The following is a 25,667-nucleotide window of genomic DNA, read 5'->3' as shown; positions in this document are numbered from 1 at the left end:
ATTACTTCAATTTGGAAATTTTATTTTTATTTTTATTAGGTGAAAATATATTTTACTATTAATATATTTGATTAGATACAAAAATGGATATAAGTCCATTTTTAAAGTAATAATAGTGTACGACAATTTGACCATTTTAATACAAGACTACAAGACAAACACAATGTTGTGCATTGTTTTGGCCAATGGCAGCTTTTAGTTTATTTCAAAGTAAAACTGCAAGTAAAACTAAGTAAAAGTAAAACTGCGAGATGTGTTTCATGTGGTCTTTGGTACTGGCAACTTCAAATCGACCTTTTACGACGATTTTCCTCAAAATACGATAGTTTCAGGCTCTGCTGCGTTCATTTGTTATTGCCTATCTGGCCTATCTGGCAACCATCAGTCAGCAATGGCCGCACTTGGTTCTTATGGTTAGTGGGTGAGGTCGTGTTCATTTTGACCGCGTTAGGTAGATAGAAATTGTTGAATTGAACCCAAAAGCCACCGCCAGTCGGCTTGTGGGGATAACTGCGAGAAGGTAAGACTCATTCAAATGTTTATTTTCCTACTAAATGTTCGATGACGCAACTGTGTGTGTGTTGGTGGTGTAGCCTGTGTAGCTAATTATGCTAGCGAACGTCAAGGCGGGTTGTGTTGTGATGGAAACATGGCGTCGTCGTGACGTCACGTATCATAAAAAGTACACACGAAAAGTGCCAGTTTTGCCATAAGCGCAATTTCCCCCCCCCCCCCCATTTGTTCGCCCACATATATTTACATATTTGACTTTTTTAACTTCAACATTAGTAGTAATGATAGTCGTATAGCAGGACGACTCAAAGTGTGGGCCGCGGACCACTGGTGGTCGCTAACAAAACCTCCAGGCGGTCCGCGAATAAGTAAGTGCACAAATACGAACAGTCAATGAATAAGTACAAGAAATAAGAGACTATTGTTAAAGGAACTGTATTGCAATACGTTCTCTGGCTGCCTAGAGGGCGCCAACATTCGAATGTGCTGCCATACATTATGTCCCGCCCTCTTCCTGTTTTCAGTATGTCCTCAGTGAGTGACAGCCATGAACGCCAGTTATTTTAGTCGGGCCTACGTTTGTACAACCATTTTTTGCAGTTTAAATCATAATTGTGAATTCCGATCTGTTCTTTAAATCATTATTGGTAACGTAAGATTGCTACTGGTGGTGTTTGGTTTTAAAAAAGCCATCTCGAACCATTTGCATACACTCCCTTTAAATGTTATTAATACATGAGGCACTGGTAATGGTGGTAAGTTACCGATTGTAACTAATATTGTACCATAAAACGGGGTTATAAGGGACGGCGGAGTAATAAGGGATAATTTTCGGGAAAATGTTTTAAATGTTTTAAATGCATGAATTTTCCCGAAAATTGTCCCTTATTACCAAACCCCGTTTTACGATACTACTTTTTGTGGTTAAATGAGGCATTTTCATGATCAGGTTACATGCAATTAATGAGTTTGTATTTCATTGATGACATTGATATTAATGGTGAAGCCACAGTGTTTTGTTTTTTCATTTTGACGTTTATCAGTGTTTGACTGGATTTCAAAATTAAATTGCTATAACTTGTCACACACACACTTTTTCATTTTCCTTCACCGTGAGAAAGCAATTTGCTGGAAATTCACCCAAGACTCAACTTTTGCGTCCACAATGAGGGAAATTGTGCACATCCAAGTCGGCCAGTGTGGTAACCAGATGGGTTGCAAGGTAAGAAAATATTAATAAATCTAAAATTATTATATATTTTTTTCTTATGCATAATATCATTTGGTTACAATGAATAAAACATTCTCGTTAGGGACTGACTGATTAGAATTTCTTCCAGGCCGATTCCAATATTAGGGAATTTAAAAAATATATATTTTTTCATTTTTCAATCAAAAAGAGATATAGTTGGGCTCTTATGCAGACTCTGCATTGCTCCGTTGTGTGAATAAATTGCATTCCTACGGTCACTTATGGTCATAAGCTTTCCCTTTAGAGATAAAGTGAGTAGCACTGTCATCTGGGAGAAACCGCAGCTCCTCCGCATAATTGAAAATGTAATAATTAAAAAGTAAATACCTATGATGCAATGTTATGATGTGGTATTTTCATATTCATAAAACAAGCTGATTCCAGGAATAGAGAGGAACAAAAACACTCCAGAATTTATCCTTACCATTTTGTGCCTGCAGTTCTGGGAAGTGATCACCAACGAACACGGCATTGATTCAAGCGGGAATTACCACGGCGATAGCGAGCTCCAGCTGCACAGGGTCAACGTCTACTTCAACGAGGCCGCAGGTTGGTTGCTTGGCTAGGAACTGATTTATGTCTTCCCTCAGCTTTTGTTCTTGCATTGACAAACTGGTGTGGTTGAAGTGTAGGGGGCAAGTATGTGCCCCGTGCCATTCTCGTGGACTTGGAACCAAGTACCATGGACTGCGCAAGGTCTGGACCCTTTGGTCAAATTTTCCGACCTGACAATTTTGTGTTTGGTGGGTTGGCATAAAGCTGTGTCAGTTACAGACTGCAATCTGTTGTGTTATCCAATCAGATGAGATCAGATGCTCATGTGTGTGATTGTTCTCTAAGGTAAGGGTGGTGCTGCTAACAACTGGGCCAAGGGTCACTACACTGATGGTGCTGACATGGTTGACTCGGTAGTGGATGTGGTGCGTAAAGAGTCAGAAAGCTGTGACTGTCTGCAGGGCTTCCAGCTCACACACTCTCTTGGGGGTGGAACCGGCTCAGGGATGGGAACCCTACTGATCAACAAGATCCGTGAGGAATACCCCGACCGTATCATAAATACTTTCAGCGTGGTGCCTTCCCCCAAGGTGAGATAGTCTTTCATTCAGTGTGACTTTCAAATTGTACCTTGTGATAAAGAGGTTCTGTTTGTTTCTGTCCTGAGGTGTCCGATACGGTTGTAGAACCTTACAACTCCACTCTCTCCATCCATCAGCTTGTTGAGAACACAGATCAAACTTACTGCATTGACAACGAGGCCCTGTACCACATCTGCTTCCGCACCCTCAAGCTGAGGACACCCACCTACGGAGACCTGAACCACCTGGTGTCCTTCACCATGAGCGGGGTCACCACCTGCCTGCGCTTCCCCGGTCAGCTCAACGCCGACCTCCGCAAGCTGGCGGTCAACATGGTGCCTTTCCCCCGCTTGCACTTCTTCATGCCCGGCTTTGCCCCTCTGACCAGCCGGGGCAGCCAGCCGTACCGAGCCCTCACGGTCCGTGATCTCACCCAGCAAGTGTTTGACTCCAAAAATATGATGGCCGCATGCGACCCGAGCCGCGGACGGTATCTCACCGTCGCCACGGTGTTCCGTGGCCGTGTATCCATGAAGGAGGTTGATGAGGAAATGTTCAAAATCCAGAACAAGAACAGCAGGTACTTTGTGGAGTGGATCCCCAACAACATCAAGACCGCCGTCTGTGACATCCCGCCCCGCGGACTCAAGGTGGCTGTCACTTTTATCGGCAACAGCACGGCCATCCAGGAGCTGTTCAAGCGCATCTCGGACCAGTTCACAGCCATGTTCCGCCGTAAGGCCTTCTTGCACTGGTACACGGCTCAAGGCATGGACGAGATGGAGTTCACTGAAGCGGAAAACAACATGAACGATCTGGTATCCGAGTACCAACAGTACCAGGATGCCACTGTGGACAACGAAGGGGAATTTGGGGAAGAGACTGAAGTGGCTGCTTGAAAACAACAAGATCTCCCTGCTCTCTTATTATGGACTTGCCCAGCATGCAAGCCCCATAGACTGCTGCTTTGCAAGCCCATCTTGTTATTCTTGTGTCATACTGTACTCTTTTTTAACACAGTCGACTACTAATGTTGAACAAAAGACAAGGAAAACACTAAAGAAGGCCGAACCATTTGTAAATCTCTACTCCTTTTAAATAAAATCCTTTGAAAGGCACAGCCTCTACATTGTTTTTCTTCAGTCAATGGAACCTCAGTCAGCGTCCGCCCTGGTTAGCATATTTTCGGCTAAATTTTACCTCGGTTAGCGTACAATATGGCACACATCTTGTTGTGTTATTAATACACTGTGACTGTATTTGTGTATTTTTATCACTAAATGTCCTTAGTTTCTAACAAAGACACCTAGCATGCTAACAAAATGATAGCCGTAACCGTAAGTTAGCTTCATTGCCCGTCTAAAATACACAAGCAAAACACATTTTTAGAGTTTTACGTGCATAAATTGCACGTGCAGTATTGACACAAAACATTGACATTGACATTACCTGCATGAAGCCACCGAATGTTTGTCACGATTGGGTGAAAAAAAGGGTCTCCCATTCTGTGTGGAAGTGGTAAGTTTCTGGCTTAAGTTTAGAAGAAAAATAATCCAGGCTAGTGTGCCGTCTCGATTCCCTGCAGCATAAAAGTTGTACAATGTGGTGTAAACAATGAATAATAGGAGTGTAAAAGATGCTTCATGTCTACAGGACGCTAATGTCAAACACCACATTTACAAAGTCATAAACAGCGGCAGACATACATACATTTTCTATCCTCATTTTCCGTGCTCGGCATGTGTGATCCAAGATGCCGGAATAAACAAGCATCTTCATTAAAACCTCACGATTGAAAACAACACTTTGTTCTGCGCCACATCATTAAAGCATACCAAAACTGGGACGTTCAAAAACCGAGGTTCTGCTGTGCTTATAAATCCTTCTGAAAGTGGGAGCCCATAAAGGTTTGCCGATAGTGCTGGTACTGACCTTTTCCAGCCATAATAGACATTTTTACTAGTACCCCTCTCACCCTTACACACTTGGACTTGTCTGCCCTTGTGTGCTTGTGTGTGGTTCTGGCAGACGTTAGCCGTGACGGATATTGATCCCTGCAGACGTGTGGCTGTCTGTTCACCCTTTTTATTACTTGTGTCCTCTAAAGGAGATCTTATTAGCTCTCTATATCGGCCAACTCTCTAGTATTCCCTGGACAAGAAAGCAATATTATGGGATTAGGGAACTGTATATATTGGTCAAAACCAAACCAAATCTGCCTTGACAGATGCTGCCTGTTCTTTGTTGATGGTGGGCAAGTCTCTCCATCAGGTCCCACAGCAGGTCTGCTTTTCTTTAAGGTGGCTGATATGCCACGTTGCTGCCAGTTGATAGCATCTTTTTCTGAGGATGTTAGACAACAGATCGTTGCGTGTTGGGACAGATCCATGACGTGATGTACGTAAATTCATCTTGCCTTCGGAGGAAGTACAGCGTGTGAAAGTGGCCAAGCCGCCAGAGGCAAGCACGGCGGCGCGTCAACAATGAGCGTGCTTGTCCTTGTGAGAGGACGTTAGGCAGCGCCTGACTATTCCACGTTGCTTTGACATCATAGAGCTGAATTATCTCTCCACCAACCAGTCTCTGTATTTGTGAGTATGTGTGTGACGACACACTATGTCAGGAGCGGAAAACCAGGCTTAGATAATAGTTTAGCGAGAGCACAGAGTTCAGGCTTCGTTGTTGAAAGCAAAGAATGAATGATTCCAGTCATTATCCCACTGCTTGTGTAAGATCTTTTTCTGCATATTATGTAAGGTGGAGGTGGCTTGATATACATGGACGGAGCAACGACGGGGCCACATGATGAGCGGACACGCTGGCTCCTCGGGACAAGTGGCTCGGTCACAGGTTTGATGTTAAGTAATGCATCGTGATCACCCACGCTGTTGGATGGATCAGTCCTCTTAAGGACACATTGAATAATAAGGGTTAAGATACGATAACACACACTGTACCACATTTGGACTATACTCTATACTGACTTATCTAATAGTGTCACCACTGGAATACAATACTTTGTCAAATATTACACAACATCTCTATACTATATGTATAATAAATGAATGAATTCATTGATAAAATAAAAAAAATACAGAAAAATGACATTTAAAAATGTGTTTTGCTGATAAATTAAAATAAATTAACCTGTACCCTGCCTCTCAGCTGGGATAGGCTCCACCACCACAACGCGCGTGAGGAATGGATAATAAATGAATGAATAATAATTAAATAAAAAATATACATCTATTTAATTATATTTTTTAATCAAAAGAAAAATAGAAAAAAGTATATAATTTAAAATTTGTTATTGAAGATCTGTTGTGCTTGTATAGAAATTTTAACAACTTTTTGCAAAATGAAAACAAATTAACAATTTAAACAGCAAAGCAATTTAAAACAATAACAAAAATACAATCATAAAATTAAATTTTAAAAATAAAAAAGCTCCTCATGGGACCAGTCTGCTAACCAAGCTCATAAGACAACCAGTCCAATGGCTCAGAAACATTCTCATGGGAACCTGGCACTCCAAGCAGCTGCCGTATGTCTGCGTCTAGTGAAACATATAAGATGCAATATGCTCAACACTCCACAGGTTTGTGTCCTGTGCAGCCAGAGCAGATCGTGAGCAGATTACACATCTCAGAGTCCAGTCCTGTTGCCAAATGGCAGTCAAGAGCAGCTGTCCCCCAGCTACTGTAGCAGCATGTTTATGGACCATTCATGGCGGAATATCACTCTACCGCATCTATTACGTGCCTGAATCAGTGTTCTCTCCCAAACACCATTGATTGGTGACTGGACTGGTGGCCAGCCAATCACAGGGCACATATAGACAAACAACCATTCACACTCACATTCATACCTATGGACAATTTGGAGTCGCCAATTAACCTAGCATGTTTTTGGAATGTGGGAGGAAACCGGAGTACCCGGAGAAAACCCACGCATGCACAGGGAGAACATGCAAACTCCACACAGAGATGGCCGAGCGTAGACTTGAACTCGGGTCTCTTAGCTGTGAGGCCTGCATGCTAATGTTCATTGTTACTTGTTTGAAAGCACCGCTCATGACATGTCCAGAAGTCATGGCAGACGCCTTTGATCACTCAGCAGGAGGTCCGATCATGTAAGACGGATAAATAGCTTACCAGCGGCTTTCACCATCTCTTACGTTTTGTTACGTTATGGCATGTGATGCTGACTTCTACAAAGGAGCTTTTCATGCTGAGTGGACTATTTGCAGATACTGTTGATGGAGTGGCGGAAGGGCTGGATGACGTCATTGTCCAATCTACCGAATTACCTCAACAGAGCATGCAGTTATATCCAAAGTTAGGTGTCCAAAGTACGTCCCAGGGGCCATTTGCAGCCCACGGCACATTCTAAAAAGATGACTTAACAATAAATATGAAGAAAAAACAAAAAAACATTGTAATGAACTCATAATATTCTGACAATGAATATCCTATATATAACGAAAAGTCACACTTTTATGAGAATAAGCTCATAATATTATGCTGGAATTCAGTTCAAAGTCATGGTATGATGAGAAACACGAAAAATTAAGTTGTCATTTTTGGAAAAACATATACAGGAAAAGTTATGATGTTCCAGAAACAAAGTCATAATTATGAGGAAAAAAAAATCCAAGTAAAAGTTGAGAACTTTGGAAAATGTAAAAAAAAAAAAACATCAAAAATAGACAAAAAGTTGATAGTAACAGTAGGCTTCTTCAAGGTGAGATGCAGACTATTTTTTCTTGAAATATATATAATATAGGTGTTTCCACTGCTATACCCAGCATGCTTTGAGGTCACTTTGTAAATAACAGTTCAAGTTAAGTTTTTGTTGTTAGCACTTACACATTGGAACATAAAACTTGTGATGTTTATGTTTTTGGTTGATTGGTCACCAAGTTGTGCCGTTGTGCACCGTGTTGTCAAGCTGGTTGTCGGCAGTCGCCGGCCAATAGAAGGGCAGCGTTACAATGCCATCAACTGTACTGTGTTGGAATGCTAAGCCACACAGACAGTCTTATCATAATGTAATATACGAATGAATCGGAGTCGGGTGTTTGGCAATATGTTCAATGTTCATAAAACATCCCTCTCATGACAGATTGTGCTCAGACGATCGCCGCTCATTTAGCGTTCCTTTTCAGAACAGAAATATAAAGGGTTGCTTTCTGCAAAACTGACATATGTGTTGCCGTCAGTTAGCCGCTGAATGGATGACTAAATTATGAAGGCAACACGCTAACTGTTGTATCACCTGTTGCCAAAATAGCCAGCACACAATGAGCCATTAATCAACGTCTGGGAGCTTTTGTTCCGACTATCATTGAAGGAAATGGCTTGCAGAGCCACACGCAGATAAAACCTTTTAATTATCGCCTGGAATCCTTTGTCAGTCTTTACATTGGCCAGTTTTTCCTATGTAGATATATATGTTGGCCTAGAACCGGACTCGGTCATTCCTTCGTTTCCACTGAATGATGACAATATAAACACGTTTGTGTCATTTGACGTTTCATTCATTGTCTAAGCAAACTACGACCGTGACTGAGCTGCATTGTGGATTATTTATTCAGATAATACTTTTGTGTGACAGTGGCTGAATGAATCCACAATCAGACTTCAGTTGATGGTTATATCAACATGCAGCTACAGTATATCTTGATAGCGCTGTGTGTCTTACCCATGTTTTGACCTTGCGTATGAATAGCAAATGGTGATAGCGGAGCACCATACATCACTGTCACAACACAGACTGTTCCAGCCACATGCCGGTAATTTATCTTTCCTGGGGAAATTGACTTTAATTTGTTGCAGGTTTCTTGCAAGCCCAGCAAATAATCTTTGTTGGGGCTGCAGCTCTGTGATTGGCTGGCCACCAGTACTGGGTGCACCCCGCCTTGTGCCTGAAATCAGATGGGATTGGCTTCTATTTATCACAGCAAGTCTTCCAGGTCCTAAAACAGTAAAACAGCCCCAGACCATCACACTACCACCACCGTATTTTACTTTTGCTATCAAGTTACTTTTACGCCGGATGTAATGGGATAAACACCTTCTCAAAAATTCATTTTTTGTCACGTCAGACGACAGACTATTTCCCCAAACGTCTTGGAGATCATCAAGATGTGTTCTGGCAAAACTGAGACGAGCCTAAATGTGCTTTTGGTTCAGCAGTGGTTTTGGTCTTGGAACTTTTGCCCAGTGTCTTATGGTGGAGTCATGAACACTAACCTCAACTGAGGCAAATGAGGTCTGCACTTCTTTAGATGTTGTTGGGGGTCTTTTGTGATCTCTTGGATGAGTAATCCCTGCCCTCTGTGGTTGGTCAGCCAGGCCTGGGAAGGTTTGATCCATGTTTTGGCCATTGGCGCATCATGGCTCTCACTCTGGTTTGCTGGAGTCCCAAAGCTTTGGAAATGGCATTCTAACCTTTTGCACACTGACAGACAATTAACCTAGTATGTTTTTGGAATGTGGTAGGAAACCGGAGTACCCGGAGAAAACCCATGCCTGAACAGGAAGAACCTGCAAACTCCACACTGAGATGCCCGAGGGTGGAATCAAACTCGGGTGTCCTAGCTGTGAAGCCTGTGCGCTAACCACTCGGTCGCCGTGCAGCCCGCCCCAGAGATTAAATTAGAGACATGAAATACTAACACACCTGCTGTATAGTCAGCTTCCCACTCCTATTATTCATCATTTGCACCACATTACAACTTGTGTACCAAAATGTACCAATTCCACATGGAATGGGAGGAGAACATTTTTTTACTCCACTTTTTTCCAGCCATGGCTGACTTCATGAGTTTATGCAATGCAGTGTAAAGGTAATCTGTAATGTAAGGTAATGTCTCAATGTTCTCTGTCATTACTACCACCTATTGATAGAGAGAATACTACATACTATATCCATATGTTTGACTAATAATAGACAATAGTCTACTGTAAAACAGACACCATTTACAAATGAATTTCTGAAAAAAACGTGATATGTTGAGGGAATGATAATCGAACCATGATATTGTAAGGGACAACCGCATATGTCCGACCTGATTCAAAACGACAGGATAAAGTTCCTCCATATGTTATCAGACTTGTTCGTAGTGTCCTGCATCACACTCATCATCATGTTACATAACGTTACGTAACTTTGTGATCCACAGCTCTGCTCAAGGATGAGGTTGGCAAAGCAAATGTTGTGATGTTATGTATCATTTAAAGTACATGTTAAGGTTACAGCAGTGAGGTGGGATTTCCAGATTACACGTGTCAATGATTATGTCCACTTGGACAAGAACATGACAGCAGGGCGAGGACTGTGGCTGTGTACTTATTAGTAGGTCATGGTGTTGGGTCAGCGGTGCATTAGAGGGACATCAACTTATGTAACAACTTTTATACACAGCAAAAAAAAAAGCATCATATCTCCAAATGCCCAATGACCTGAAGTCAAAGATGAAGAAACAAACAAAGCTCAGATGAAAGAAAGTTCTTGGGTACCAGTCATGAGACTAGGAAATAGTCCGAGAGCGTGATTCAACTGTCAAGTTATTGGAAGACTTTTATATAATTAGTGCAAAAAAAAATTCTCTTCATGTTTATTATTGAATTACTTGAATTTTAGAGCCTCAACTGCTTTATGACAAAACAGCATTTTTGTCTGACCCGAGTTGTGCAATTCTACTTTTGACCACAATATGTATCTCAAGTGATCTCACATGAAGGACCAGCCTTAACAAGCCAAGATCCGGGGAAATAGAAGAATAATATGTAGCATGAGATAAGCAGACGTTACTGATGTTTCATTGTTTTTTATGTTTTCTTGGAATGTTGAAAATGAGATGGTCTCGACAGACGATTTGTACCAGAAATGTAATCCCGTCGGGCTACACTGGTCCACACATTTTTGGACTCCATCTGCTTCCAAGATAAAAGTAGCTAAGTAATAGGTTTAGGCATTTTTGCTTAGAAATAATATCTACATTTTGAAAATATTTTATTTGCACTTCTTTATCTGTCAAGAAATAAACAAAAACTATCTTAAGACATCAAATTACCTTCCTTGAGTATCTAAAGGAGGCTTTTGGTCTAGCCTCTTGTACTCTGACCACATCCCACCAAGGACTTAGCCTCAAATAATAACACACTCACCCCTCTGCAAGTTTGGAGGCTGTGCCGACTGTCAAAGCTAGTGCTAACCTAACCAAACAAAACTATGGTGCGTTCAATGGCCGGGCAAAACCTCGACATTTGACAAACAACATTATCAGTGAAGCTGAAAGACATAAACGAGTAAAGATTGTGTATGAATTGCAAATGCGTAGGGAGCCACTCTATAGTGTTAAACTCTTTTTCTCAAACCGTAAAGAGAATAGAACTAATGGTGCTGAGGCGGATATGTTGTGAAGATGTGAAAGATACTGTACTTTGGACATCCACCCCCCCCAAGGGTCTCATTTCTGGACAATTCTGAGTGGCGAGTAAATCAATCAGTCAATTAGAGCTGCGTTCAAAGCGAACCACATCCTGAGAGTCGGACACGCCTTGTGCACTTAACAGCAGGCAACACAATTACAGTCAGAAAAGCCCAGGAAAGTGCTCACGGTGTTGGAGGATGAACCGGTGCATACAAAGGCTCTTGCTGGCTTTTATCTATTCGGAACTTCTGAGTGAGGACCTCGTCTGAGCAGGAGGCCTGCGATGGAAGCGCTCTGTTTGCCGTCTTTTATGTTGCGATTCAGCTCCTGTCAGATGCCACCGATTGGGATGTCATTCTTCATAAGTACACTCCTCTTCAAAGCTCTTCTCTGCCACTCTGATTTCTCATAGCTTTTTACCTGCCGTGACAATAAAGAATGAACTCTGCACTGATGTGTGAATGTTGCACCTAAGCAGTCGGAAATAGACTCCCCGACATAGGCGACATCATCGCGTTTGACTCGAGCAGTCTGCACATTGCTGTGATGGTGTTATATTTCATAGCTCATTTGCATGCACGCTGCTGCGTCAGTACGGGAACAATAAACCTCAAGAAAATACCAGCCGGGCCACCGCTGCAAGGGAGACAAAAGGCATCAAGCCATCATGGAAGATATACGGGGTATACTGTAGTATAGCATCACATATACTATATGTACATACTATACATGCTCTTCACTTTGCTGTAATACACAGTAGCTTCCACTCCTTAGGGGAAAACCTTCCTCAATATGGATCAAGTGTGTTGGATTTTTTTGTCCACTCATCCAGAACCACATCCATGAGAGCAGAGGTCACCGTGATGGCTGACAGTGTCTTTTCCACTTCGTCCCAAAGGTGGCGGTTGGGGTTGAGGTCAGAGCTCTCAAGGGCTTCCACACAAAAGCCACCCAAGCATCACGCTGGAACAAAAACACAAATTTGAAAGCCAAGAACTGTCCGTAAGGAATTAAACCTCACACAAAACAAAGGTGTTTTTTTTAACAATTGTTTCTGTGGTCAATAATTTTGGCAGATAGTCTTTGGTCTTGAACTTTTGATCAGGTGAAAAACAACATTTTGTTATTATTATTTCTTCATTACAAGTTCCAAAGGTTTTTTGTGACCCTCCCCCTTCTTGCTTTGGCATATTGTAGCTCTACTTAAAACCTCATTAGGGTACAAATGTGCAAAAGGTAAATTCAAGCAATTTTTACACTGGTATTAATATTTTGATCATGTCTGTTTTATTAGATTGTAATATATTGTCATATTTTTGTATTGTAATTTTCTTTTTGTGTCTTTCTCATAGACCCAATCCCATGACACCCACAGTGACAGATTTATTTATTATTATTATTCTGTGTAGATATCATTTCAGGGGGTGCTGGAGCCTATCCCAGCTGTCTTCGCGTGAGAGGCGGGGTACACCCTGGACTGGTGGCCAGCCAATCACAGGGCACATATAGACCTAGCTGTGAGGCCTGCAAATGTACGATGTATTCCTGTTTGTTTTTTGTCTCATGAGGGATGGTAACCACTCGTCCACCGTGCAGCCTAGATATCATTTTGATATTAATAAATTTTGATCGAAAGGCTATTATGCATATTATGCATGTTATGATTAGCCACGAAAAGGCTGATGAAACGTTAACTGTAAATGTTTCAGCAGCCTTTTTGGGGTTATTTTCCATTTTTACTGTTGTTTGTTTATTTTAGAATATGGCCATCACTTTGGGCACCCCTGCATTAAGGGATAGTTAGAGCAGTGGTTCTCACCCGGTGGGTCGCCACCTAAAAGTGGGTCACAGGTCTACCTGGGGAAAAATACAAATAATTATGTAATGAGTCGTTAATGCGCAGGCCTCACAGTCGAGTTCGATTCCAATCTCAGACATCTCTGTGTGGAGTTTGCATGTTCTCCCCGTGCATACGTGGGTTTTCTCCGGGTACTCCGGTTTCCTCCCACATTCCAAAAACATGCTAGGCTAATTGGCGACTCCAAATTGTCCATAGATATGAATGTGAGTGTGAATGGTTGTTTGTCTATATGTGCCCTGTGATTGGCTGGCAACCAGTCCAGGGTGTACCCTCGAAGACAGCTGGGATAGGCTCCAGCACCCCCACACCTCATGTTTTTGCTACGTTGTCATAAGATAGCATGCCATGTTTCTAAGCGTGCAACACACAGCTGCAGATAACTGCTGGAGGAGCTTAGTTTTTCAGGATAAATCATATACAGTATGTTTATGTCTGCATTTAAAAAAATATCCATAGTCGTATTTTATGATTTAAAGGATTGGTGTTCTTGTTCTTTCAGGTGGCCTCCATGATCGGTGTCTGTGGCAACGTGCTTTTCAAAATAGATCCTCTCCTGTCGCGAGTGGTCTCTGTGCTGATGCGTGACTCATTCCTTGCTCATTACCGGCCCACTCTCACTCCAGCTCCCCTGCTTGGTTATCTGGCGACGAAAGGTTGTGGGGGGCGGGGTGGCAGCCACCATAGCCGATGAATGCGTGCCGCCATTGGCTGGTGGGATCCATTTAATCTGCCGTGACTGTTCTGAGAGTCCACCCCCCCTCCTGTACTCCTCCCCCTCACTCTGCCTGCCCTGACAGCATCTAAACACTGTGTGCTGCCTGTGTTCCAGGGAGAATATCAGCTCGGCACAGCGAGGAGAGGATTAACGCAACCACACATCTCATCTGCATACGTGTTCCGAGGGAGCTTCAAGAAAAAGCGTTTGGTCTCCAACCTTTGTCTCCTTGTTCACTGCTCTACCAGGACTCTTCTTCTTGGGATCATTTCAACAATGATGTTCATGCTGCTCAGTGAGGACTTGCTTTGAGCATCAGGGACTTTCTTCATGTTTGGACTCCGGGGGGGTCTCCTCACCTGAGCTGGGAGACGGCCGAGCCTAGGATGCCGTCCGAGGAGCCCTACGAGGCTCACAAGGAGGACAAGTCTGTAGTGCAGAGGGCCAAGCGAGAGGCCAACCAGGAGGAGATCTTGGCAGCCGCTCTGGGGATGAGGATGGGGCCAGAGAAACCTTCGGCAACCTTCTGGCAGCCTCTTAAACTCTTCGCCTACTCACAGCTCACCTCACTGGTCCGCAGAGCCTCGCTGAAGGAAACCGACCGACCGCAAAGATCGGAGAAAGTCCATAACTTCAAGGTGAGACTGGAATTTCTCGTGAAGTTGGCCGGCCGGGTTCATACCATCATGTGTGGCCACGGGGCAGCTTCTCACGCCTCCCCAGTGGGACATGAGATGGGAGGTGGGAGATTAAAAGCAGAACCGTACGATGAAAGGAGAATCTGTGGGGTGCTGTGTGTGCCGCTGCCGTTAATTGGAGTGCCAGATGGAGAGATTAGGCTGATGGAGTGGTGGAGCGTACCTCTATCTGGCGCCTGTTTTGCTCTGCTTTCCTGCAAAGCAGCGCAGGAAGAGAAATATTACCAGACGGGCTTTGAAGCGCTGCGTTCCTCTTTCCTCCGTCTTTGTTCCCCTTTATTACTTAATGTCTTTAATGAGTACAGTTCTCCCAATTGGAAAGCCTATTAGCAAGAAACCACAACAGAAGCATCTTAGACCCAGATGTAGCTTCTAACCCCAATAGTCCAGGAATTGTTTCCGCTGCTTTACGGCTTCCTCCATTCAATGACTTATTAGCTGGTGGTGGATGCCATTGAAGTGTTCCATTGATTCATACCTTGAATTCATGAAAGTAGAATTGGAAAATGTCTTTGCACACCAACCCCAGACTGCTGAGATTTGACGTCTAATAAATAAACACTCAGTCTCTTGACGCACTAATTGTAGAAGATGATTTGCCTGCTGTCGCGGTTGTTGACACCATGCCTCAAACCGCCGCTTCTCGCTCCCAGAGGCCTTCCTGATTGGCTGTGCTGTTGTTACCTGGCGGGGCTGGCTGTTTCCATAGCAAATTTGCCTTCACGCCGATGGAGGTGTCAAACCCCCGACTGTGCCATAACAGCAAAGATCACAATTGTTCCTGATATCACGACAATGTTGCGTTGGAACCTGATCCTCACTCGGATCCTCATTTTCAGCCTCATGCAGTCTTTTATTGGGCAAAGAACCACATTTTGCCACGTGTGTGGCAATTGTATTAGAAGTAGTACAGCAGTACCTCAGTTTTAGTCCAAAGGGTCGAAATAATTCTGGATCTAAAAACTGAAAAGACCAATATTTGTGTTGGAACTACCTCATGCAGCCCTTTCCTGGGCAAACTACCTCACTTTTTGGTATTAACACATTCCAAAAGGTCTTCAAAAAGTCTGAAACATACAAAACCAAAGCAATTTTTTCCATAGAAAATCATGTAAATCCAATTCATCTGTTCCAGACACCCAAAAATATCAACCAAAATCCATTTTGTGGAGAATCATTATTGTTTTACATGCCGAAAATATTGGGTAATGCATGCATATGGATACACGACAACAACTTTCCTTTACAGCTATTTGACGTCGACTGTGTGATCCAAGATGGCTGAATAAAGAAGCTAGGCTGGGTGTATCCGCCACATGATTTACTTATGATATATGATAACAGAAAGAGTGTATGAGAACCCAGGCATCTCATGGAAAACCGACTTTTGTCTGTTTTTAGAGTGGTCTGACAAAGAAGGGGATATTCACACTTTCAAACATAACAACTAATATCTGTCCACCCCCCTCTTTGCAGGTCCACGCCTTCCGCGGGCCTCACTGGTGCGACCACTGTGCCAGCTTCATGTGGGGGCTGATGGCTCAAGGGGTGAAATGTTCAGGTACACTTCGTCAAACGTAAAGTCCAAAGTGAGCATTGCTGTATGTGGGTTACTTGGTTTTTAGCGCATCTGGAGCTGGATTATTCCCCTTTAATCTACAATCCCAATAGTGAAAACACCGGATTAGTAGGAGGGGGGTTGTATAATAGAATGAAATGAGGGCTTTAAAGCTAAAGCTATGACGTAACATCGATGGCTCCATGTTTGTGAACGATAGGGATCATTTTATATTAGCATTTACATGTGATGTCTTTTATACCTTTTTAAATACTTTACTCTGTTTTTGTTTTGAAGTCATTAGCGTTTTCTTTGTTTTAAGTCACTTTAAGTCACATTCATTTGGCAAGTTATTTACCACAAATGAGGACCAAGTAGAAACCTTTAATTTGGAAAGGCAACTACACAATAAATAGCACACAGAACAACACAACTGATATGTGTCAAGGATTGCCAGTTAGTCATCTCAGCAGTGGCATAAAGAACATACCTGAGAGGCTGAATAGGCTAAGTTACAACAAGCCAGCGAATCCAACAAGCAAGTTGGCAGTCAGCAAGTTCACCGAGCTCCCAATCTCATCCCATAGGCTTATGGAATGAGAGCACTCCCACTCGTGACTGACAATTGTGATATTCATGTTCATGTCAGTCAGTATGAATTTTAAAAGCCTGTTTAATTATAAATATTCTAAATGTTTTGATGTAGGAGTTGAAGGACCAGCCACCAGTGGACAAACAGTGGAACTAACTAACTAACCCTAACCAGGAAAAGCAGGAATCATCACTGTTAAGGCAGGGGGTGTCCAAACCTTAACCAGGAAGGGCCACACAATGATAAATGAAATAATGCAAAATATACAAAGACGTTTATTATTTATTTATTGATTTATTTTCCCCTCATTTTTTTTTTTTTTTTAAATGTCCAAATCGTTGAAATTTCTTCTTAATCTTTGCAAATTTTCTTTTTGTAATTTGCCATAATATTTTGACTTTATTTCCGTGTTATAACTTTTTCTCCAATGTAGTTTTCCAAAAAATGGCAAATTCTCATGTTATGACTTTTAAAAATAACATTTTTTGCTACAAAAATGATTTTTTTGTCCTTTTATGATTATCAAATATGCCATTTTCATCTTAATAATTTGACTTTATTCTCGTAAAATGACTAATGGCTATTTTTTTCCATTTTGACTTTTTCCTTGTAAATTTTCCTCTCCTAATTATGACTTTACTACCATAATATTTTGAATATAACTTTTTCCACAACCTAATTTTTCAAAAATGATGAATTATAATTTTCACATTTGCTGTTGTTAAACTTAAAAACTTCTCAAAATATTTCAGAAATACAAATACAAAAAAATATTTTGACTTTATTCCTATATTATTATATATTTTTTTCAGGTTGTCTTGTTTTTTCCACCAACCTGATTTTCCAAAAACTAAATTTTTACTTTGTTTTGTTTCTCATAATATTATGATTTAAAAAAAGCAGCATATTTTTTCTGAAATATTTAAACTTTAACCTTTCTGTGGAGTTTGCATATTCTCCCCGTGCATGCGTGGGTTTTCTCCGGGTACTCCGGTTTCCTCCCACATTCCAAAAACATGCTAGGTTAATTAGCGACTCCAAATTGTCCATAGGTATGAATGTGAGTGTTTATATGTGCCTTGTGATTGGCTGGCCACCAACCAATTATATATTTTCTGAATATGCCGTGTCCCACTTTGCGCTTTGAACACTCCTGCTTTAATGGGCTGTATAATACTGAACTATTCTCCCACAATTGTCACTAATGTACCCTTCAAGAAAAGAAACGTTCTTTTGCCACTTTGTGTGAAGCTTCCATTTTAAAGTAATTGATGAAATCCCCGTCCTGCCAATTCCTGTTTGATGTTTTATTGATGAAACAAAGTGTGTCACTCACACACACACAGGATCAGCGGGAGCTCAGGCGTTAATTGTTAATGCTTCCATTTTGAAAGCTCCACAGCAACCAAATTAAAGCCGCCTATGTTTTCGGTCTGCCTTCTTGCGCTGCCATTCCTTCGCTTTTCCACCACAGTCAAAGAGAATCTAGGCCACCAAAGTCTCTCATGGTGCTGGGATTTGCATAGGCAAAAAGTGCTCCGACACCCCCTTTCACCGCTTTTGTACCAGCTCAACTGTTTTGGCCCAGCGCCAGGGAGCCAGCCTTTGCTTGGTGTTTGTTGTGCCACATTTCCTCATCAGCGTACACCCTCCTTAAACCACCCCCCCAACCCCAACAGTCTCATCCCATCATGCCCGTGAAGGAAAACAAAGCTGGCACGCCTCTTTAATGAGGCGCTGAGTTCAGAGCTGCTCCGTTTCCACGCAAATTAAAATGCAGCCGCTGCTTTGCCCAATCCGCTGGGTCACACACAGTAATATTCATTATTTATAAAAAAAAAAATAGCCCCCACAAATACGAGTGGAGGTCAAACGCGGTGAGAAAAACAAGCCACCATCCAAAGTGCAGCCTCCTCGCATTATAGCAAAACGCTGACAGCGCAATAAAATGCATCCTGCTGGAGTCCGCCTGACCCTCACCCCCCCTCCCACCTGAGACCTGGGAGGCCCTCACTTTGTACACATGGACGCCGGCCTCCATTGTACTGCCTGTCACATCTCCTTAAGAGAGTCATCTCTTAAGGTAATTACATTTCTGCACCAATGCATATCAATGCTGCAACCTTTCCTCCCGGGACCCATCTTAATCCAAACCTTGTCTTCGGCTTCTGCGTGGACTCGATTCCCAGCTTTATGGCGCAGACCTTTACTGAGTGGTAAAATTTGGGGTGGGGAGTTGGGGGGTGGCGGGGATAAAACCCTCTCTGAAATTAGAGAGGACTGAAAAGATCTAAGAGCTGGAGGAGCTGCTCCATTTTAGTGTGTGAAAGTAGGTCTGGTGTCGCCTGCAGCGGCTGAATTGCTGCTTCCGCTGCCATTGTGCTGCATGAGCTTTGATTTCAGAGCAGGAAAAAAAAAAAACACACAACAAAGCGCAACAGTGGCGGCGTTCCTCCTCCGCTTCTCATCCCTTTTAGTGTTCCTCTAATACGTCCAGCTCTGTTGCACTGGAGGAGTGGAGTCCCGTCATGTGGTGTAAATGAAATCATTCATGCATTCAGCTAGGAGTTTATATTTTGGTTGTTATTGCTTCTCGGCATTCGCACATAGAAAATTTGACACCATTTTTCATGTATTTATTCCACTTCCACTTCTTATTCCGCCTCTGCAAACTCCCACATTTTTCAACCGATTTAAACCAGTCCAATGTGAACTAGTCAGCCCATTAAAAAAACATATTTACTATAATTTCTGTGACAATTTTTCCATTCCATAATTTATTTCCCGATCCCTAACAGTGGAAAATCATTTTCCATTTCCTATTATGGTAACATTCTGCTTATTCTGATGTTATGGTTCACCTTATTTATGCCATTTAAACTTTCTAATTTGGATGTTTTTAGTCAACAATATGACGCCCTCAACTGCACAAATATGCATTTTAATTCTTCTTATTCTTCAGGGTGACTCAGGTGGTTGCTGGTTCGAACCCCCCAAGCATTGTGTCATCTGTTGATACATTTCTGTTGTCATTCCTTTTTTTTTTACATTCCAACTATTCAAATTCTGCCGTTTTTAGTGCGCTTAAAACAAACAAATTCACCCCTCCCCAACCTGATGGTTGCTGGTTCGATCCTCAGTCCTCATGTAATGGTTCAACATTACATTTCAAAATGTTTCACTCTCCATTATTATATGCCAGCTTTTCGAATTACGACTTTTTTTTAATCAACTAACTACTGCAGCTTCAAACCGTTCCAAAATCAAATCATCTTCAGGACTTTTCTGAAAATGTTCCATAATCTGTAAAATTTTTCCCATTGGAAATTAATGAGATTGGTGGAAATTCATAATATAGTATATTTTCATATTCATTTTCGAGTTCATACAGTGCTGGTCTCCCAAGCTGGTGGTTGCTGGTTCAATCCTAAATTGGTTTATTCTGCATTTTTTAGCATTCATAGACTATTTCTACTGAAATTGCTTCATCTGGAGTTATTTCATGTGGTTTTGCGTCCTCTCAAACTAGTCCAAAGAGTAACAATGGCCAACGGCACTTCGCTGTTACTTCGCCATGCATAATAACAGAGAGGACATTCATGGTGTACACACTGATTGAGAAAAACAAGTCCTTTGTTGTTGTTGTTTTCCTGGCGGAGACCCACAATGAAGCTGTCAATTATTTCTCAGAGGAATCTGAGTGAATACAAAAGCTAAATGAGGTTACTGAACTGAAAGAATGCATCAACACTGTTATTTTGCGTGCCAAAGAAGCATGACCAGAGGTAAATAATCACTTCTCATGTCCTCTCTTGCAGACTGTGGCGTCAACGTCCACAAACAGTGTTCGCCTCTGGTTCCCAACAACTGCAAGCCCAGCCTGCGACACATCCGTAAGGTGTACAGCTGCGACCTCAGCACCTTGGTGAAAGCTCACAACACGGCACGCCCCATGGTGGTGGACATGTGCATACGAGAGATTGAGTCGAGAGGTGAGAGTGAATTGATGCACTCATAAAAGTGTCAAAAAAAAACTTATTTTCACATAAAAATTAAAAAACTACATCCAAAAATACTGAATCGCAAATAGTCATCCATTGTTGATGGCGACCGTGGCAAGTTCATGTTTGTGAAGTATCACTCCATATGAATAAATTTAATATTTTACATACAATATTTTTGTTTTTCTCATTATTAGAGCTCTCTAAACATGAAATAACACCCCTATAGTCAGCTTTACTCTTCTATTATTCTTGTTTTTCATCACATTGCGCAGGCTACATGATTACTGCAGGGACATAACAGACGGCTGCCGTTCGCATAAGAAATTAGCAAGCTAACTACTTAGCGTCTCCAATTTACTTATTTTCAAATTAAATAAGTGTTTCAAACAGAGTGAGGAAGAAGGACAAAGAAGCCAAAAATGTACCACTTCCACATGGAATGCGAGGCGAACCTTTTTTTTCACTCGATCTCAGCCATGGCATGTTGGCTCGTCATTACTGATGCAGAGTGACCACTGTACTTCATACAACTTGTATTTTCATATTGTATATTTTTTGACTAATAATAATCGGTCACAGTCAACCATTTCTTCCATAGTTTATTTAAAATATAGCGAGGGACGACTATGTCCCTAAAATGATGTTGGAGGAGCTCATGGATTCCGTCCTCGACGGATGATGCATGTCTTTATTAGGTTGCCCAGTGATGCAGAAAACCATTTGCATCTGCCCATTATTTTAGATGATGTTTTTACCCACAATGCTTTATGCATACATAAGATAATTTTTAATTCAATTTCCTAAATGACCACAGGTGATGCACGGTACTTCATTTTCTTGATGACTTGTGTCAAGTGTGTTGACGTCAGTTTTGTACCCCCCGCCACACAGGACTGAAGTCTGAAGGCCTTTACAGAATATCCGGATTCAGCGACTCGGTAGAAGAAGTCAAGATGGCATTCGACAAAGGTTTGATTTCCTTTGTGTTGCTCCTGCATGCAGACGACCGTCACTGCTGATTAATGAGAGAGTGACACTTTGCGGAAGGATTTAGTGTCCTTCTGAGAGTACCCAAGTGTCCCTCACATGAAGTGTTGACACAAATCACCTGAGGGGGTGGAAGAGTACCACACTAACCATGACACCAGTGCTTCCCAATTGCTTGCTGTCACGCACCCCCCAGGAAACAGAAATGTTTTCACGCCCCCGATTTGAAATTCTACGGTATTGAGAATTTATTTATCTGTATGAGTTCTCTGTCTAAGATGAAAAATAAATAAACAAATCAAGAATAAAGAAAATCAATCAATCAGTAATAAATAAATATAATAAAACGGCAAATAATAAAAACTTAAGAAACCACATATAGTTGGTGGGTAGACAAAATTTTTTTTTCAGATTAAAATGAACAAAGCATTATTAGAGCCCTGTAGACATGACAAAACACGACTATAGTCACATTTATACTCTTTTTATTTACAACATATTGCGCAACTGCAGGGTCTTGAGACACATGCTAACTCGCAAACTAGAGAGCTAGCGACCTAAACGGTAGCCTTCAAGTTATTTCCTTTAAACTTAAATAGCCAAAAACTTACCACTTCCACACGGATAGGGAGGATAACTATTAACAGTTATTTAACCTTTAACATGAACATTAATCAAACGTAATAATTTTTTCTGCGTACATGATACCATACAGCATCCATATCAAACTTGCGCGGGCCGCACTAATATTAACATATCAAGGTGGGGGCCTCAAACCAGTGTCCTGCGGGCCACATTTGACCCGTGGGCCGCATGTTTGAGACCCCTGATCTAAAGGGACATGAATAAACACTGTATAATCAGCGATAACATTGGTTTTGAAGGCAACAGGAAGTAAGGAAAGGATACAGCCTCCAAACAATGGTGAGGGTTCAAGCTCATCTTTAAAAATGAGCAGTGGACATTGAGCAAGTGGAGTGTGAATTTCAAGTGGAGCGGCGGCTAAAGTCTTTCCCAGATGAGCATGTGGGAGATCATCCATGACAGAGTGTCATTCCAGCTCACAGCGCTGTGATGTTCAGCCTGCCAGCACAAGTAGGCCACGGCCTGCTCGCCAAAACGCACAGAACCAAGGGAGGCGATAGCAGATACTTTGAAATGTATCCCGTCCACAGCAAAATGGCCGCCATGTTCCAGACTTGATGTCAAAAGTACGAGCGTGAACCACCTCTCACTCTGCTGTCCTTTCTTGCCTTCCGCTTGTTCCATCACACATTGTCCTGTCACAGGTGGAGAGAAGACTGACATCTCCGTGAAAGCCTACGAAGACATCAACATCATCACGGGCGCGCTCAAGCTCTACCTGCGGGATTTGCCCGTTCCCGTCATCTCGTACGACGCTTACCCGAGGTTCATCGAGGCTGCAAGTGAGTTTCACACAAAACATATTCATCCACGTCGTTTTATTCTCAGGGCGCCTTCAAGACATTCCGTCTGTCTTCTGAGCAGGCTTCCTCAGTTCATGCTTAAAGACTTGTCCTACCTAGTCTGGATTGAGTTAGCATCAACTGGACTGGTCTTCTCATCTTCATCAGTTGATGCTGAAATACTAGATAGGACATCTAGTATCTATCTGGTCATACTGAATGACCAGATAAGACAGCTCTAGTCTGATTAGAGCTGTCCTGTCCCTTTGCTCGGTCTATCAGTTCATACTGAAAGACCAGATAGGACAGCTCTAGTCTGATTAGAGCTGTCCTGTCCCTTTGCTCGGTCTATCAGTTCATACTGAAAGACCAGATAGGACAGCTCTAGTCTGATTAGAGCTGTCCTATCTGGTTACTCAGTCCATCAGTTCATACTGAAAGACCAGATAGGACAGCTCTAGTCTGATTAGAGCTGTCCTATCCCTTTGCTCGGTCTATCAGTTCATACTGAAAGACCAGATAGTCTGATTAGAGCTGTCCTATCCGGTTGCCCGATCTATCAGTTCATACTGTAAGACCAGATAGGACATCTCTAATCAGACTAGAGCTGTCCTATCTGGTTGCTCAGTCCATCAGTTCATACTGAAAGACCATATAGGACAGCTCTAGTCTGATTAGAGCTGTCCTATCTGGCTGCTCAGATTCATACTCAAAGTTCAGTTCATACTCAAAGATTAGATAGGTTTCAAGTTGCCTCAGACAAAGTTTAGCCTCTAATTAGAGCTGTCCTATGTAGAGTTGATAAATAGTATCCTATCTAGTCTTTGAGCATGAACTGGACAGGCTTCATCAGTTCACTAAAACTTGCTCTCCTACCAAGCCTGCTTGGAAGACGGCTGAAACATCTTCTAAGACAACATGAACAGCCCAGTTGCAATCGAGACTAGATAGGACAGCTATAATTTGTGTTTTGCATCTTTTACGAGCAGGCGTCATCAGTTCATGCTCAGAAACTAGATAGGACAACTTAATCAGGCTCAGATTGTTTTTGCTGAAATCGTATTTAGCCTCTTCTGAGTAGGCTTCATCAGTTGATGCTTAAAGACTAGATAGGACAGCTCTTGGGCCGAGAGAAATGCCTGGAGAGATGTGCACGAAGTCCACGTCAGCACCCAGCAGAAGCCCTGCATAAATATTTGACAAGCGTGTTTAGCGGAATATGCATTAGCGTGCTCCCATTGAAGGCTAATGGCTTCCATCACCCCCCCCCCCCAGGAAAGCATCGATTCCCTGAATGCATCCCAAGAGCTGTGTCGGCTTTTAACCATTACGTTGTTCCCGTGTCAGAGTTCACAGATCCAGACAAGAAGCTTGAAGCTTTCCGAGAGGCTCTGGCTCTGTTGCCCCCTCCCCACAACGAAACGCTCAAGTATCTCATGGCACACTTAAAAAGGTAAGCCAATAATGCCATAAAATGGATATTATTATATGGGGTTTCCTGGTGAAAACGGAAGGGTTTCACTTGTTGTCTTGTCACATTTCAGGGTGACACAAAACGAGAAATACAACCTGATGAACGCAGAGAACCTGGCCATCGTTTTCGGGCCCACCTTAATGCGCACCCCCAATCTGGACGCCATGACCGCCCTCAACGACATCCGCTTCCAAAGGCAGGTGGTGGAGATGCTGATTAAAAACGTGGACGTGCTCTTCTGAACGCACATCGGTTCCTTCACACACACAAAAAAAAAAGATTTTTAAAAATTTGTATGGACTCTTCTTACCATGCACGAGGTGACACTTTTCTCGACTCCGTGCGTCCCCATTTTTGTCGGGGTGGGGGTGTTTGTGTGCTGCTAACAGGCCAGCATGCATCGGTGCTTTGTATCTCAGCATGTGGAACCATTGTGTTGCTGTGATTTTTGCTTTAGTCTGTGCTGTGATTAGATCTAGTCCACGTACCCGGCTGCAGTTCTTACAACTTTGTATTACGACAACTAAAAATAAGCTACTGGTTTTGTTGTGTGGGTGGGTGGGTCGGGTGGATGGGTGGGTATCGGGGTCCTTATTACAATGTCTTATTTTTTTATGAACCTTTCAAACTCTCCTGTCAGTGTTTGCCTGACTTTTCTTGTAGCATTATTTGTACATTCATTTTGTACTGTCATTATTTGTACACAACTTGTGCATGAGCCGATTAATTTATTAAACCTGGTCAAATACTCGGGAGTTTTTTTGAATTTGTATGGTTGTAAATAAACTTATTATTCAACTTTTTTTGATTGAGGGATTCCCTTAGAGGGGCGGCACCACGGTCGAGTGGTTAGCACGCAGACCTCACAGCTAGGAGACCAGGGTACAGGCAATTTTACTCCTGCTTTATAATTTTTTTTCCCCAACCAATATAAGTACATTATTTGTTTTGTTTGTTTTTCATAACATTTTGACTAAAAGAATAACATCTTCCTTTAATATTTCAATTTTTTGCTACTAAAGTTTTTCCTCATAATGTTATGACATTTTTTTTGTAAAATTGAGACTTAT

General features: G+C 42.2%; 2 protein-coding genes across 6 annotated transcripts; both read left to right on the top strand.

The window, feature by feature from the left end:
* Positions 1–371: 371 nt before the first annotated feature.
* LOC131135489 (tubulin beta chain-like) lies at positions 372–3,798 on the top strand. Of its 5 annotated transcripts, none has more exons than XM_058081442.2 (6): positions 372–520; positions 1,635–1,735; positions 2,206–2,314; positions 2,398–2,508; positions 2,606–2,850; positions 2,979–3,798. In XM_058081442.2, the coding sequence occupies exons 2-6, from the start codon at positions 1,679–1,681 to the stop codon at positions 3,738–3,740; spliced, it is 1,284 nt and encodes a 427-aa protein (XP_057937425.2). In that variant the 5' UTR covers positions 372–520; positions 1,635–1,678; the 3' UTR covers positions 3,741–3,798. The 5 variants fall into 5 exon arrangements, with proteins under 5 accessions (XP_057937425.2, XP_057937424.2, XP_057937430.2 ...); XM_058081441.2 differs by having other exon boundaries at positions 2,928–3,798; XM_058081444.2 differs by lacking the exons at positions 372–520; positions 1,635–1,735 and having other exon boundaries at positions 2,231–2,314; positions 2,393–2,508; positions 2,928–3,798.
* chn1 (chimerin 1) lies at positions 381–25,148 on the top strand. The gene is made up of 8 exons (XM_058081456.2): positions 381–520; positions 13,972–14,495; positions 16,032–16,116; positions 20,524–20,697; positions 21,601–21,678; positions 22,986–23,123; positions 24,471–24,576; positions 24,668–25,148. The coding sequence occupies exons 2-8, from the start codon at positions 14,244–14,246 to the stop codon at positions 24,837–24,839; spliced, it is 1,005 nt and encodes a 334-aa protein (XP_057937439.2). The 5' UTR covers positions 381–520; positions 13,972–14,243; the 3' UTR covers positions 24,840–25,148.
* The last annotated feature ends 519 nt before the right edge of the window (positions 25,149–25,667 follow it).

This window comes from Doryrhamphus excisus, linkage group LG12 (assembly GCF_037039965.1).
Source record: "Doryrhamphus excisus strain RoL-2023G ecotype Guam linkage group LG12, RoL_Dexc_Guam_v1.1, whole genome shotgun sequence".
NCBI lineage: Eukaryota > Metazoa > Chordata > Actinopteri > Syngnathiformes > Syngnathidae > Doryrhamphus > Doryrhamphus excisus.
This window is presented reverse-complemented; position numbering and strand designations above follow the sequence as displayed.

Excerpts from the sequence above, each read along its gene's own strand:
- chn1 (XM_058081456.2), top strand. The coding sequence starts at position 14,244 with ATGCCGTCCGAGGAGCCCTACGAGGCTCACAAGGAGGACAAGTCTGTA. Across the intron at positions 20,698-21,600 it reads ACGAGAGATTGAGTCGAGAG|GACTGAAGTCTGAAGGCCTT; the intron begins GTGAGAGTGAAT and ends CCCGCCACACAG. Across the intron at positions 23,124-24,470 it reads GAGGTTCATCGAGGCTGCAA|AGTTCACAGATCCAGACAAG; the intron begins GTGAGTTTCACA and ends TTCCCGTGTCAG.
- LOC131135489 (XM_058081441.2), top strand. The coding sequence starts at position 1,679 with ATGAGGGAAATTGTGCACATCCAAGTCGGCCAGTGTGGTAACCAGATG. Across the intron at positions 2,315-2,397 it reads CTACTTCAACGAGGCCGCAG|GGGGCAAGTATGTGCCCCGT; the intron begins GTTGGTTGCTTG and ends GTTGAAGTGTAG. Across the intron at positions 2,509-2,605 it reads ACCTGACAATTTTGTGTTTG|GTAAGGGTGGTGCTGCTAAC; the intron begins GTGGGTTGGCAT and ends TTGTTCTCTAAG.